Source organism: Harpegnathos saltator, unplaced genomic scaffold (genome assembly GCF_003227715.2).
Source record: "Harpegnathos saltator strain DR-91 unplaced genomic scaffold, Hsal_v8.6 scaffold93, whole genome shotgun sequence".
Taxonomy (NCBI): Eukaryota; Metazoa; Arthropoda; class Insecta; order Hymenoptera; family Formicidae; genus Harpegnathos; species Harpegnathos saltator.
This window is the reverse complement of record NW_020230721.1, coordinates 3217940-3233771: the sequence shown is the minus strand read 5'-3', so window position 1 is coordinate 3233771 and position 15832 is coordinate 3217940. Positions and strand designations below refer to the sequence as shown.

Below are 15832 nucleotides of genomic sequence, written 5' to 3'. Positions count from 1 at the left end.
TTTTTTATATCAACTTGCATTTTTTAGGGTTAACTTGTGTTTCTTCTTCCTCCTCCTCGTCCTCGTCTGTACTGGAGTCAGACTCGACGTCCAAAGTCGAACGATCCGTCGTGTCTGTGCAAATCGATTGAATTAATGAATTATGTAAGAACGAGCAAATTTTATACAGCAACTAATTAAACGATTGTATCTATAGAACATTACTTTGCGCGCTGCCAGAAGCTTCTTGTTGCTGAATTAATGTGGTTAAAAACTCATTGACTGCCGACTGTACTTCTCGTAGGTCCCGGAGCAGCGTTTTCAAGTCATTCTCGTCGGACTTAACGATTTCACGCTTATAGATACATCTTTCCTCCTCGAATATCTTCACCCGTACACCGATGACGTTCATCACGCGTTCTGCTAGATTTTAAATTTCACGTGCGCGAACGCGCGTTTCGAGCGCTCCAAAGTTAGCCGTAAATTGCTCCGTACACAGGATACGTAATGCTACATCTACAATGGGGTCGTAAAGTCGTGAAGTCGTAAGGTCGTAAAGTCGTGAGCTGGGTCCTATGGCGATGCTTGTACACTCGTGAACTAAAAGGTATGTGCACCGATTTTTTGTTGATTTCGGAACGCGCTCCAACTTGAGGAGAAAAACAACCACTGCTTCATACGTCAGCGCTGTCACTTATTACGAGGCAGAAGGATGGCATATACGAGTGTTAAATAAGTAGTGATTGTGGCGTAGACACAAATGTCTTGGAGACTTTGAGTTATAATTGAAGAAATGAAGAAAACAAATAGTGATTGTGAAGAAAAGTGGCAAAAGGCTTCATAAAATTTGTAAAACAACATATTAAAGAAGAGTATTAATTGTCTAATAATATTTTAAGTGAAAAATATTTTTAAATTTGAGTGTAAATTAAAAAAAAGTTATAAACCATAATTTCTTTAATGTTAATAATTTTATGGCTATAAATTTGCCATTGACGTTAAATGAATATGTATGTAATGCTATCATTTACATAGGTGGAAAATTATGTTATTGCGCTCATAAAAAATAAGTAGCAGACCAAGTCGAGTGATATTTTTTTAACAAGATATTCATATCACTCAACTTGATCTGCTGCTTACTTCTGCTGAACACAATAATATAATTCCTCACCTATGGAAATAATAACATTATATATATATATTCATTCAACGTCGATGACAAATTTATTAACATTAAAGAAATTATGGTTTATAACTTTTTTAACTTACACTCAAATTTAAAAATATTTTTCACTTAAAATATTATTAGACAATTAATACTCTCCTTTAATATACTGTTTTACAAATTTTATGAAGCCTTTTGCCACTTTTCTTCACAATCACTATTTGTTTTCTTCATTTCTTCAATTATAACTCAAAGTCTCCAAGACATTTGTGTCTACGCCACAATCACTACTTATTTGACACTCGTATATTCCATCCTTTTGTTCTCGTAATAAAGCTAAGACTCCATGCATGCGGTGAGCTGCGGCAAATGCTGCGGTGACCAATCAGGAGGGAGGCGCAAGTCCGGTTGCGGCAAGCTCCGGCATGCGTCTGTCTCCTGATTGGTCACCGCAGCCGTTTGCCGGAGCTCACCGCATGCATGGAGTCTTAGCTTAAGTGACAGCGCTGACGTATGAAGCAATGGTTGTCTTTCTTCTCAAGTTGGAGCGCGTTCCGAAGTCAACAAAAAATCGGTGCACATACCTTTTAGTTCACGAGTGTACAAAGTTCAATTAGTCGCTGGATCGGAGTGTAAACCAATCAGAGAGCAGGATATTGCCCGTACATAATACGAATGATCGATTGTGTTTATGTGTGTTATTGAAATAGAAATATAATGGAATTCTGTGCAATTTGTAGTATTTCTTTGTTATTAAATGCTTACCATTTGAATTTAATATCGATATATTTATATCTAAAACGAAAAAGACAAAGAAGATGGTGGATAAGACCTATAAATAGAAGCAGAGATTATTTAGGATATTTCAATAAACAATTCAAAGAGGCATATGAGACAGATCATGAAGAATTTTTTAGTATGACACGAATGACACCTGTCCAATATGATTATTTGTGCCATATTGTCAGACCTTTCCTTAGAAAAAGGAGATATATAAAAAGATATATAAAAAGGAGATATATAAGATGATATCTTATGAAAATCTGTTGATACCACAAAGCAAGGCTATTGTTTCATGATTAAACTGTATGTTCCATAAAAGTATTACTTTTAATATTCATATTGAATTTTCTTCTTTTAACAGTACAACTGTTATATAAAAAATATAGAGAAGAAAGTTTTGCAACTGTGTAAAAATACGTGAATCTGATTGATGGTATGCTTTTAATCTTGATTGAATTTAAAAATATATACCAATCAGATCAATTTTATAACATTTACATAACTTTCTCTGCTGATTACTGACAATATTCCATATAGAATCCAACTACACTATAACATATGCTATAATAGGACAATTATATTTTTAATATTTTCTATCAGCAATGACTATATAATTATTCACTCATGCTAAAATGATTCTAATATTTCTAACAGTTTGATAAAACATTTTATTCTTTGTTGCATAGGTACACGTTTTATTTCATGTAATAAGACTGTCACCATACTTTTCTCTCCTTCTGTATCTGGCGTGGAAGTTGTACTGTTCAGCAATGCTGGCAAAGCTGAACAGGCTGCAGTAAAAGCCTGTGATGATTCCATAATTAGAGAATTCACATCAAAACTTATATTCTTTCTTTTTCTGATATCTGTTTTAGGCATTTTGAGGTTATGTTTATTTGCTGGATCAATATTCTCGCTATTTGAAATTTATTTAGAAGTATTAAGAATGTAATTAATGATTAAGTTTTCTGTGGAAAATACTAATTTATCAATCACTTGCCTTCAGAAATATTAATACAACTTTTATTGCAAGTAGACGATTTTGCTGATAATTTCTTTATCATTGATCCTTGTGATACTGATGAAATTTGTGAAGGTGACTTTATCAAAAATGAATAAATAAGTGCCGTCCACAAACCGATATCATTTTCCCATGTTGTTTACATAGCGAGATATATAAAATCTTTCCTCTGATTGGTCTATTGTAGCTCAAGTCGTTACAATAGTCGCTGAAATTGGATTGGAACCAACTCAAGCGACTGTGCTTGCAAGCGTTTTGCGATCGAAAATAACCTTTCAGTCAACCATTGCTACGACTCTACGACCGTATTCTATGACTTTACGACTCTATTGTAGACGATCCTAACTTGAACGACAGCGATTACGATCTCTCAAGTGACTACCGCCACGACTCTACGACCATATTTTATGACTCTACGACCCCATTGTAGACGAGGCATAACGCGTAATAAAAAGTGCCGCTCCAGCGATGACCAATCAAATTACTGGGTCTGTTCTTTTTAGATGCACTGCTGAATTGATGCAATAAATTGGAGTGAGAAAAAATCATAGACATATAATATATAGACCGCGTATTCGCAACGTTTCCTTTGGGCCAAAGCACAGACTTCTGCATAACACATAATGTATGTACATAATAAATACACAACGCATAAGAGAATCAATCAATCAGAGTTCTTTATTTCTGTCCTGAGGAGGGAAATGAAGAAAACTGATTGGTTTATTCTCTTATGCGTTATGTATTATGTGTTATGCAAAAGCCTGCCATGGAACTACGTCAAATGATAGACGAAGAAATAGAAAGAAATTTCCTGTCTATATAAAGAAAGTAACTATGTAAATAAAATCGTGCATCATCGGGCTGTTTCGGTTGTCATCCGAAGTGCTGGAAATAGAAAGACCTTCATAGCTCTTTCTATATATATTTCCTAACCTTTACGAGGCAGTTTGTATAATGACGTTCTCTAGTTTTAGGATGTCTATGTTCTTGCTAATGTTATTAATGAGTGGTAAAGTGAGTGAAAATTCACATGAATTTAAAAGAAATTATGGGTAAATATTATTTTATATTATATTGAATATATATATCTTATCACACACACACACACACACACACACAAAATTACTTAATTAAATTAAATTCATATTTGAACCACCTTGTATTTTTTCCATTTCTTATATTTTAATCAATAATGAAATAAAATATGAAAATTATATTAAAATTTTATTAGTATATGTTATTATTTATAAGTATCATTATTTATTTATGAAAATAAAGGTTTTATTTAATATTTTACCCTAACTGCACCGTACATCCCTGATAGCAAATATGTTCAGAAAACATCCAAGAGATATCCTGGAGACGTCCTATATCCTTAGGACGGCCCTGGGATGTCTTTGGACGTCCCCAGGAAATTTATGCTAATCAAATGGATTGCTTCAATCTCTTAAAAATATGCGTTCTAATCGTAAATTTTCTTTTTCTTCTTCTTCTATTTCTTCTCCCATTAAAATTCTCATTATTGCATCCATTGGTCTATCTCTTTGTCTCTCTCTTTTTATATTTTATCTATTTTATCTATTTTATCTATTTATATTTTAAATATTAATTTCTTTTCTAATAAATCCTTTTTAGTTGAAGATTGTTTAATATTCACTAACTGAGAGAGAGAGAGGTTATTAGAAATAAAATAATAAATTAGTTTATTATAATTATTAATATTCTTATTAATAATAAGATATATAAATAAAATGTATACTTACAGGATAAAGATGACAAAAAATTTTATGTATATTATTAAATGAGGTTATATTAGCTGTCAGTACATATTCATTTAATCCATAATGGAAAAAAATATCAAAACAGCCAAATAATATTTAGTAATTTCATAAAAATCATTATACTATTTTATCCGTTGCCTAACGTTTTTAGTTAAAACATTGGCCGCGTTTAGTAGAACAAAGTAATCAGAGAGCGCTTAATGATTGTTGTCTGTGATTGGAGCATTCTTTTAGATTCTTCATAGACCCAGAAGTATTTACCAATCAGGAGCGAGATTCAATGGAAAATCTAGTAATGTTGTCCAACTGTTGAGTCTGCTAAATGCAGTCATTACAGATAATATAACATAATCCTCTATAACCGAAGATTCCCGATCTGTCATAGACTACGTTTACACGACTTCTAACTTCGACTTAGTAACTACCGTAGTTAGTGCAGTCTCGAATCCGATTAGAGTATATTTTTAGATCTAAAAGAATATACCAATCGAATCAAAGAATTCACTAACTACGGTTGTTACTAATCCGGATTAACCTTGCCGTGTAAACATAGTCATAGAAAAGCTATTAGGTAGTAAGAATTATTATAAGCATCAACTTTCCTGTCTTATCTATTTTCTTTTCCTTGCTTACGCCTTTCTATGTCTATAAAATTACATAGTACCACCACTGTGCTCTTGCCCTTTGTCTGCATATGTTCAATATTAGAAAGAGGTAGCATGCTTTCGTAGAGCAGTCTGTCTCTTTCTAACGATGCGTGATGGAATATTTGGTCCCTCCGTCTGTTTAAAGTGAAGTATTATGTCTCCGGTTCTTCTTCTTTTCGTGAAACAAAGCGTATGTAAACAAGACGATTGACATTAAAGATTATAAAACGTATTTACTCATAATAATATTAGATGTACAAATGAATAATCCAATTTTTTCAGCTACATTCAAGGTTTATTTTAAAAGAAAGTAAATTAAATTGTTCAAAGTATTCGCCGTTGCTTTTTATAACTTTAAGCCATCTTTCAGGCAGCTGATGAATTTCATCTCGGAAAAATGTTACGTCAGTGGACACGATAAAATCGTCAAGCCATTTTCGGATCTCATCCACTGATTGGAAATGCATATCGGACAAGGCGTGTTGCATCGACCGGAACAAGTGATAATCGGATGGAGCAATGTCTGGTGAATACGCCGGGTGCTGCAAGACGTCCCAGCCAAGACTCATTATAGTGTCTTTTGTATTGGAAGCAATGTGTGGCCTGGCGTTGTCATGCAACAATTTCACTGGACGTTCTCCTTTGCCAGTATACGGGCGTTTTCGTTTCAATTCTTGACTCAAGCAGATTAATTGACGTTGGTAGCAGTCCACAGTAACTGTTTCACCCAGTTCCAACAACTCATAATAGAGCACGCCCTTGATATCCCACCGAATGCAGAGAAGAACCTTCTTTCCGAAGCGATTGGGTTTTGCGACCGATTTTGATGATTCGCCGGGATTTACCTATGACTTTCTGCGTTTCGGATTATCATAGAGTATCCATTTCTCATCGCCCGTAACGATTTTCCAGAAAGAAAGACTTTCGATGCTGCTTATTGAGAAGAGAAAGACACGCTGCCACTCGTTGATTTTTGTTGGTTTCAATGAGTTCATGCGGTTAGGTACCCATTTTTTTCCTTTCTGGATTTTTCCCATCTCATGTAGGCGTTTGGAAATCGTTTGCTGCGTTACTCCCAACTGTTCTGCAAACTTTTTTTGTGTGCCGAATTCTCAGCGAGCAGTTGTTCCAAATCATCATTATCGCACTTCGAAGGGCCTCCAGGGCGTTGTTTGTCGATTAGACTGAAATTACCGCTCTTAAACCGTTTAAACTAAAATGCGCACACATCGTAGGATAAAACACCTTCGCCAAGAAAGGGACATATCGATTCGCACGCTCTTGCAGCATTTTTTCCTTGTTGGAATTCGTAAAGAATGCAGTGTCGGATATGCACTTTATCTGTTGCCATTTTCGACTGTACTGAACTGAATACTTTTGAAGGTTATGTTGGGCCTTTCGCCAAACTATATGTTCATTTTAATAGCTATATGTCAACGTTGCATAATCACAAAAGAGCGGGAAAATCTATTCAATTTAAAATTGATTTCATAACTGCTTAAAATAATTTGGATTATTCAGTTGTACACATAATATAATCATAACACAAAAAATATAATCGTAACACAATGAGTCTATATTGTTGTGTATGCCGCAGTAATGCATATAAAAGTGACAAACAGATTATTTTCCACCGGTATGTAATTATACCCATCGTCATATGTCCATATTCATCATTTTTCCATACAAAATCGTCATTTTTCCATATGCGTGTATTTACATCAGACGTATTTTCTTCTCTTTGCCTTTCACAATTCCCCTTTCTCTATATTCTCCTACTTCTGTTTCCCCTATTACGGAAGACTGCTTTACCCCCACCATGCATCGTTAGAAAGCAATAGATTGCTCAACGAAAGTATGTTTCCAGACAGCACACGGATGTCCATTGGACGTCCGTTATATGTCCATTTTTTACAAAAGACATCCATAAGACGTACGTTTGTTATAACTTTGGACATAGGACGTCCGATGGACATACATCGGACGTCCTACAGGTCCGATGTCCAATAAGGACATTCTTGTTACGTCCAATTTATGTCCACGGACGTAAATCGGACATACGGGCATAAATTGGACGTGAAACGTACATCCATTGGATGTTCGGTGCTGTCTGGGCATGTATATCCTAGAGACAACCTTTCTCTTACCCTTTCTCACCCCTTTTTATCCACCCACGATTCACTCAAAAACATCACTTCCCACTCTTTTAGTCCCTTCCAGAACTCTCTGTCTTTGTTTTTAACCCTGCTACATTCTAAAACGCCACCTTAACTATCGATCGCTTCTTCTTTTCTCTATCCATTTCTCTGCCCTCCCCTCTCCTCCGTTCCCTCACCCTTCTTCCCTTTCCCATCTATCCTCCCCCCTTTTTCTCTTTTCCCTCTTCCCCCTTTTTTGTCTCTTCTACACTTTTCCTTTTTTCTTTACTTCCCTCAAATCCTTTCTCTCTTACATTTTCCTCTTCCTCATCCCAATACCACCACTTGTTCTCTATCCATAATCCTTTATCTCCCGTCCTCACTGTCTTTCCTTTCCCTTTTTTTTTTGGTCACGCAGGGGAAATCCATTATGGATACCCCCGACCCTGGGGGGGTCGGGGTTTATGTCGGACTCTTACCGACTAAAACCCCTGCGGGGTGCCTACCTTTCGGACCGTGGTAGGGGGAGTCAGGGGAACTACTCCCATATTCCCTCCCCGACACCCCGGCCCCAGGACTCTCTATGAGAGCCCTCCGCCCTTTGTACCGCGCCCCCTCCCACAAAAGGAGTCAGGGGCGCAGTCCCCGACTGGTTGTCCAGCCAGGTTGGCCTTCTGGTTCACCTTCTGGAGGGAGGGGACACCCGCCCCCCTCCGCGGCCCCTTTGTTTATCAAGGGGGGCAGGGGAATGGAGCCCAGCCCCTACCGGGCTTCCACTCTCCCTTCCCTTCCTCTAACGATGCCCGGGGGAGGCAGGTGCGTTTACTCACCCTTCATCCCCCTCCCCCGCGCGTCCAAAGTCGGGCCCGAGGCGGGTCTTTCCTTTCCCTCTCTCTTCCTCCATTATCCTCCTTAACCTCCACGCCATCCTTCTCTCCCTGAAAGTTAGGTCCTCCTCAATCCATACCTTACTTCCTCTAAGTTTCCATTTGTTTTCTAAAATTTTCTTTTTCTCTTCCTCTGTCTTTATCTTTACAATTAACATTTGCCCTTTCTTTACTTATTTTTCTTTATTCTTCTCATTTCTTCAATCTCTACCCTCACTCCTATCTCTGTACAAATCCTCTCTACCCCCTTTCCGATGTCTCCCTTTTTTCCCCTCACTCCTTTAAATACTACATTCTTTCTCCTCTTTTCTCTTCCCTCCCTTTCTAATCCTTTCTCTACTCTCCTCAATCTTTCCTTTAAACCTTCCTTCCCTTTAATCTCAACTTCTGCTCTGCCTTCATTTATCTTGCTCATCCCTTCTTCCAGGCTGCCTCCCCTTCCTTCTCCCCCTCTTCCTCTTCTCTCTTGTCTTGTTTTCCTCTTCTAATATCTCAATTCTCTCTAAAGCCAGCAGCACACGATGCTTGTTTTCGTGCTGGATTGCTTGCTAGATGAAAATATTGCGTTCTGATTGGTACGTTTCCGAAGATGAATGGAAATGCACTAATCAGAACGCAGTATTTTCATCCAGAAAGCAATCCAGCACGAAAACAAGCACCGTGTGCAGCTGGCTTAACATTCCCTTCTTCTCTTTCCCCCACCTTTCCTCTCTCCTCACCATCTCCAACTTCATCTCCTCCACCTCTCTTTTTACACTCCTCCATCCTTCTATCATTTCCCACATCATTTCCTTTAATTCTCCTTCCATCAACCTCCTCCCTTCCTCTCCTATCATCTTCTTTATCTCCTCCTTTCTCCTCTTCTCCTCCTTGCCCTCTCGCACCGTCCTTTGTGTTTTCTTATTTTTTCTTTCCCCCCAAACCCTTCGTTCTTCCTCCTCATCGCTCCTATCGTCTCCTCTCTCTTTCTCTTGGCCTCCTGTCTGCTACTTTTCCCTCCTACACTCCCAGCACTTCCTATACTGCTTACACTCGCTCCACTCCCCACATTATCCGCCCTTCCCCTATATGCACTCATTCTCAGAAATACCCTCAATCCCTCCTGTTTTCCTGTTTTCCTTTTTCTTCCCTCCTTTTCCATTTTGCCCTTCCTACCCTTCTCCTCTCGCCCCACCTTTTTATCCCGTTCTTCTATGGCTGCGTTCCGATATTCACTGTCAGCACTGAAAATCTATAGTATACGTGACACAAAAGCTAAAGCTAAGACTCCATGTATGCGGTGAGCTCCGGCAAACGGCTGCGGTGACCAATCAGGAGACAGACGCATGCCGGAGCTTGCCGCAACCGGACTTACGCCTCCCTCCTGATTGGTTACCGCAGCATTTGCCGCAGCTCACCGCATGCATGGAGTCTTAGCTAAACTATGTATTTTCAGTACTGGCAGTGGATAGCGGAACGCAGCCTATGTCTTATCACTTTCGCCTTACTTTAGAACAGACCTCACTTCTATCCTAGTTCCCTCTCTATTGTCCCTCTACTCTATGCCTCTCTGATTACTTTGTCATTCAACCTTAGGCCTGTTCTTTTTCGTTGCACTGTTGCATTGATGCAATAAGTTAGAGTAAGACAAATATATATTTATTTCACTCTAACTTATTGCACCAGTGCAGCAGTGCAGCGAAAAAGAACAGACGTCTTCCCTCACACTTTTCTTCTTCCAATACCTTATGCTCTGTTCCTATCCCATGCCCTAGTCTTTTGTTTGCCTCTGTGACAGTTGAATGTGGGTCTTGTAACGACACATATTTTTTGATTGTGAGGACTGTGTACGCGTTGTCCCTGTTTTTCTTTTACCTCCATACTACTGGAAAATAGCCTTACAGAATTTCATCTATCTACACCGTGAGGGTGGCGTTTGATAGTACCCTATTTTGCCCAGAGCCATTTATTAAATTGAATATCCCACGTCCTTCCTGTCCTCTCCTTCACCACTTCGCTCTCCTCCGCTCACTCTCTTCCACACTTTTCTTTTTCGCTTTGTACACCACTCTCGCACGTGTCTCTCCTCTAACCTGTGTCTCTCCTCTAACCTATCGGAAACGGAAGTCTTTTGTACATAAACATTAAAATAAGTAAAATATAATTCAACATTAACATTACAAAATGAGTTTTTATAAAAGCAAAAAGATAATTGAAGAAGGGGATGTTGTTATTTTATATTTGAAACCAAATAATATGTACTCGCTAGAAGTGAAGGCGAAAATATTGAACAAAAAGGGTGAAACTATTGACAATGTGTTCCAAACTATGTATGGTGCATTGAAAGTTTTTTCGCTCGTTGGACAAAAGTACGGTTCAAGAGTAGAACTGTCTCGAGGCTGGGCATATGTGTTGCAGCCAACGCCAGAACTTTGGACACTGACACTGCCACATAGAACACAGATTATCTATAGTCCAGATATTAGCCTTATGTTATATTTAACGGGAGTGAAACCAGGAAGTATAGTTATTGAAACAGGTATATTATAATGTCACTTGCTTTACTGACTGATGTATAAGTAAACAGTTTATTTCTTTGTAATCTATTTCAGGAACTGGTAGTGGTTCCCTGGCTCATTCGTTGATCCGAACAATACGTCCAAGTGGTCACTTGTATACTTTTGATTTTCATGAACAACGTGTGTCTCTTGCTAATGCAGAATTTGATAGACATGGTCTGAGTGAATACGTGACTTTAAAGAAGAGAGACATTTGTTTGGATGGATTTGGAGAAGAATTAAAGCATAAAGTTGATGCAGTTTATTTAGATCTTCCACACCCATGGTTAGCTGTAGAACATGCTACTGTTGCTTTCAAAAAGACAGGTAAGAATTCTTTCAATATAGTTTCTATAAACAGTATTGTTTAATATAGTGTAACTAGATTTTTCATGGTGAAAATATTTTAATATTCGTACACAAATGTCATGATATAGTAAAAATTATAATACATGAATATATTTAAAGATGTGATTTGTATATCACATGGAATATATAGAATATATTCTACATTATGTATAATATAATAATAGTTGGTATCCAATAGGTGGAAAACTCTGTTCCTTTTCTCCTTGCATCGAGCAAGTCCAACGTACCTATACAAAACTTGTACTTGAGGGATATGTAGAATTAAAAACATATGAATGTTTACAAAAAGATATGAACATTCACTATAAATCTTTTCCTGTACTGGACTTGGAGTGTTTAAAATATAAGGTTTGTATAATCTATTCTTATATTTTTGTCAATAATTTATAAATAAATAAAACCAAAAGTTAAATAATTACATATGGTGCTGAATATGGCACTAGAAATTAATGTTAATGATTCAAGATCTATTCATTGAATCCAATGAAATATAGAAATGTATAAAAAATTAGATCTGGACTATGCTGTTTTGTTTTACATCTTAGCGAGATTCATTAGCGGACGGGATTTCGGAAAGCATTAAAAAAGTATTTTACGGAAATATCTGAGATAAGATTAACATATAAAAAGATTGAGACATGTAATTTTTCGTTTATAGCATACGAATGAAGATATGGCACAGAAAAACAAAAAGGAGAAACAGGAAGAAAAACGCCTTACAGTCATTTTACCTTACCCATCACCTGGTCATACAGGCTTCATTACGATCGCCACTCTTCCCCCCAACTATGCACGCAAATGAAAAAAGAACTATTAAATTAATGACACAAGAATTCAGATAAATGAATAAATGAGACAAATAAATGGCTAACGTATGGAACTGGAACATGCATATTACGAGACTGGTTAAATAGGACTTGCAAAGTGATGTCAAGCGAACGGCACATAAAATCACATAAGCAGTAAAATTTGAATAGTAAATAAATTGGCCAATCAATGATCTGTGATTGATCAATTTGCTTATTGCACAACTTTTACTGTTTAAGTTCTTGCGCGTCACATCCCATATTGCCACATCAAATGAGAACTCTGTAAGTTTAGGGGCAGAGCTCGGCAAAGTTTACAACTTTCGGCCGATTTTCGAAAGCTATGCCTTCTATCTCCCCTTACCGCGCGGCGAATCCAGCAACTGACGGTCGCGGCTCGCGATCTCAGGACCATTGAGATTATAAGGCGCATCTATGTGGTGCCTACTAAAGATGCGTTCGAGGAGAACGTCGATCAGCGCTAACGCGTCATTCAATCCTTGTGCATGTAATAAGCGATAAAGAACGATAGAATAACGTGTTAACGTTGACAACGCGCTCCTTTAATGTATCTCAAAGGCTGAAAAATAAATGTATCGATACAACTATATGTATAATATTTCGTACAAATATGTACAAATATATACTTGTATAAGTATATATATATATATATATATATATATATATATATTTGTATAAGTATATATATATATATATATTTATATATATATTTATATATGTAAGTGTATATATATATTTTTTCTTATATTTTTATAATTAGAAGGTAACATAATAGGTTTCCTCGTCACCCATGAGGTACTATTACCGACGCGTTTTTTTTCTAAACCACATAGATGCGCCTTATGATTTCAACGGTCTTGAGGCCGCGAGCAGCGGCCGTTGGTTGCTGGATCCGCCGCGCGGTAAGGGGAGATAGAAGACGTAGCTTCTGAAAATCGACCGAAAGTAGTAAAGTTTGCCGAGCTCTGGTTTAGGGCATTAATTTCCTCATGTTCCATTAGACATTTTCTTTCCGGATATTGTAGTGTGAGATTTTAGAAAATATGATTTCTTGTTACCTGCATAACAAATATATAGGAAATTACGATAAGGAGTGGAATTGGAATACTACAAAAGATTGTAATAAAATTTGAGGAATTTTCCACAAGTAATATTACATCACTGGAATGTTTTATAATAATAATTTTAGTCCGATCTAAATATGAAAATACCTACATATTTTTTAGATATTTTATGTATCTATCTTGCTTGGATTCCAACTAAGATAATCTTCCCGAGTCGCCGCCTGGTATTCTTTTACTAAATATTCTACGACTTCTCGTGAATTGTCCAACTCGTCAAGATTATCCTCAAACATTTTTTCCTTGCGAAATTGTTCCAAGAATGCCTCACGTTTACGCAGTTTATCATACTGTTGCAAAGCTCTGTCAAACAGCTGAAACGTTTTGTCGCATTTAATATTAAATATCGCGTTCTAAATGTATTATGTCGCGACATATTTTTATACCAAATTTTTATGACTGAATAGTTAAGTAATTAACGCGTACCGACGATATGTTAGTATGATTGGCTAACATTAAACCAGACACACGATGCGTGCTCTGTATGTAAGGCGATTTCCTTGAGAGAGCTACTTGTATACTGGCTGGACCCCAAGGGATAAATTGTGCGAGTTTCCGCTCTCTAATTCTTTGTAAAGATTTGTGCACTTGCGTCGGATCAACTTCACCCTATTATAAAAATATTGTTAATAGTTGTTAATATTTTATACTTATTATGTAATCTATGATTTGATGTTTTTGAGTAAATATGAATTCTAAAAAAAATTATATTTCAAAGTTTCTTGCTATAAGCTAGGCTTATAAAAGCGTGCAGTATTCGTAAAAAATTACCTGTATTATGTTCAAGATAGATATGTAGCAATGAGATGTGTTTCTATCTAATGCTGTAGAAACCATCATATTCTTCGGCTGTAATAATCGTCGCATCACATCCAGAACAGATGTTTTCCTCACGGATGCACCCTGTATTAGGTGAAATTCATCATCAGATATCAGTTATATTCATCATTTACATAAATGCAGAATAAGAGTATATTAATCAGGTTTAAAAATACATCAACAAATATACTTTTATACATCCTACATTTGTGTTCAATTATATTAAGTTGTTGAATTAATTACCTCTTGATCCGTTGTAAGTGGCGTGTAACCAGTCATCAAGAAATGTAAACGAGGAGTTGGTATAAGTGGTGCAATCAAACCAACCAAATCGTTATTCATATACGAGGGATATCTTAGAGTAGTAGTACTGACAGACATTATTGTCGAGACAAGCTTATTAATTTGTGTGAAGCTAGGGTTCTGAATATGTAATCTATCGGAGGCAATCCTGTTCAAAGCAGTATTGTCCAAAACCACCACACAATCGGCGCATTGAGTCAGCCTTTTTAATGTTAATAACGAATTGTACGGCTGTACAACAACATCGCTGTAACAATAATATAATATATATATATATATATATGTAACATAAAAGATTTTAAATTGAGTAAATATTTACCTAATTTCATCTTGATTTGGAAAAACACTGTATGTCTCGATTAATTTTTTAGGAAATCTATCGGCTAAAGATTCTAACATAAAGGATCCCATGCCAGAACCAGTACCACCTGCTATAGAATGGCACAAAACAAAACCCTAAAAAACTCAAAGAAATCAATAACAGTTTGCTTGCTTTATATGTACAATGTTAAAATTAGTAATAGATGACAAAATATGAGGATAAAATTAATTAAAGACCAATAGAAGTTACCTCCAAGCTATCACTGCCATCAGCTTCTCTATCTAATATATCAAAGATTTCTTCCTGTAATTTTTCACCCTGATGATATCCTGATGCCCAGTTATTACCAGCACCACCGCCATGTTTTGACAAATAAATATTTTCAGGATTGTATAGCTTGCAACAAATAATCAAATATTTTTTATTCTCATATAAAAATTATAGTATAAATGATATGCTGTTACACAATAATGATATATAATACCTTTGAATATGGAGAATTCATGATGGTATGGATTACTCTAGGTTCCAAATCCAGTAAGACAGCTCGTGGTATATAGTGTTCATCATCTGATTGATAAAAAAATACATCCTTTCTATCAGTCCCTTCTGTTGCATAATCTTCTAAAATTCCTTCCGGACTGATACCATGTTCTGCACATAGCCTTTTCCAAAATTCAAATCCAACTAGAAATGGAAATAATGCAGTTTTAACTGAAGTCATGATTAAATATTTTGAGTTTATATATGACTTTGCAATGTCATGTTGAACTCATAGATATGTGATATAAATATATTGAATCATATATGCTTGTGGACTTAACTCCACTAGATGGGTAAAATTTAAAAAATGCAAAAAATAATCAGTCACCAGAGTGACGTTATTCTTATTGTCATTGGCAATGAGCTTGTAAATTACAAAATTTACTAAATTAAAAGAAGAATTATATTCTTGATGAAAAGAAAACGTGCATAACAATTACTTACTTTGATTGCCGCATTGGCCAAGCTGCAGAGTTATCATTTCGCACGGCATGTTTGACGTTTCAAACAAATCGCTTTATGTCGAGAAATTTAATATTTCGCTTTAATTGTGTACGAGGAAACATACGACTAACATTTCAATACACCGG

General features: G+C 36.4%; 2 protein-coding genes across 3 annotated transcripts; one reads left to right on the top strand and one right to left on the bottom strand.

Annotated features, from left to right (window-relative positions):
* The first annotated feature begins 9950 nt into the window (after window positions 1-9950).
* On the top strand, window positions 9951-12117 carry Trmt61 (tRNA methyltransferase 61). Its single transcript, XM_011154018.3, has 4 exons — window positions 9951-10919; window positions 10993-11265; window positions 11486-11655; window positions 11966-12117. Exons 1-4 carry the CDS (start codon window positions 10565-10567, stop codon window positions 12107-12109), a joined length of 942 nt encoding a protein of 313 aa, XP_011152320.1. The 5' UTR covers window positions 9951-10564; the 3' UTR covers window positions 12110-12117.
* Window positions 12118-12849: 732 nt separating this feature from the next.
* On the bottom strand, window positions 12850-15735 carry LOC105190967 (tubulin gamma-2 chain). Of its 2 annotated transcripts, XM_011154017.2 has the most exons (9): window positions 15687-15735; window positions 15184-15386; window positions 14949-15095; window positions 14697-14833; window positions 14318-14624; window positions 14027-14158; window positions 13682-13864; window positions 13350-13569; window positions 12850-13192 (listed from the first exon to the last, which is right to left on the bottom strand). In XM_011154017.2, the coding sequence occupies exons 1-8, from the start codon at window positions 15733-15735 to the stop codon at window positions 13366-13368; spliced, it is 1362 nt and encodes a 453-aa protein (XP_011152319.1). In that variant the 3' UTR covers window positions 12850-13192; window positions 13350-13365. The 2 variants fall into 2 exon arrangements, with proteins under 2 accessions (XP_011152319.1, XP_011152318.1); XM_011154016.2 differs by lacking the exon at window positions 12850-13192 and having other exon boundaries at window positions 13302-13569.
* Window positions 15736-15832: the final 97 nt, after the last annotated feature.

Bases quoted from the DNA above. Each gene is read 5' to 3' on its own strand.
- Trmt61 (XM_011154018.3), top strand. From the start codon at position 10,565: ATGAGTTTTTATAAAAGCAAAAAGATAATTGAAGAAGGGGATGTTGTT. The intron at 10,920-10,992 runs GTATATTATAAT...AATCTATTTCAG, and splicing joins AAGTATAGTTATTGAAACAG to GAACTGGTAGTGGTTCCCTG. The intron at 11,656-11,965 runs GTTTGTATAATC...TTTCGTTTATAG, and splicing joins TGGAGTGTTTAAAATATAAG to CATACGAATGAAGATATGGC.
- LOC105190967 (XM_011154017.2), bottom strand. From the start codon at position 15,735: ATGCCGTGCGAAATGATAACTCTGCAGCTTGGCCAATGCGGCAATCAA. The intron at 14,159-14,317 runs GTAATTAATTCA...CACCTAATACAG, and splicing joins CACTTACAACGGATCAAGAG to GGTGCATCCGTGAGGAAAAC. The intron at 13,570-13,681 runs GTACGCGTTAAT...AAAACGTTTCAG, and splicing joins ATCATACTAACATATCGTCG to CTGTTTGACAGAGCTTTGCA.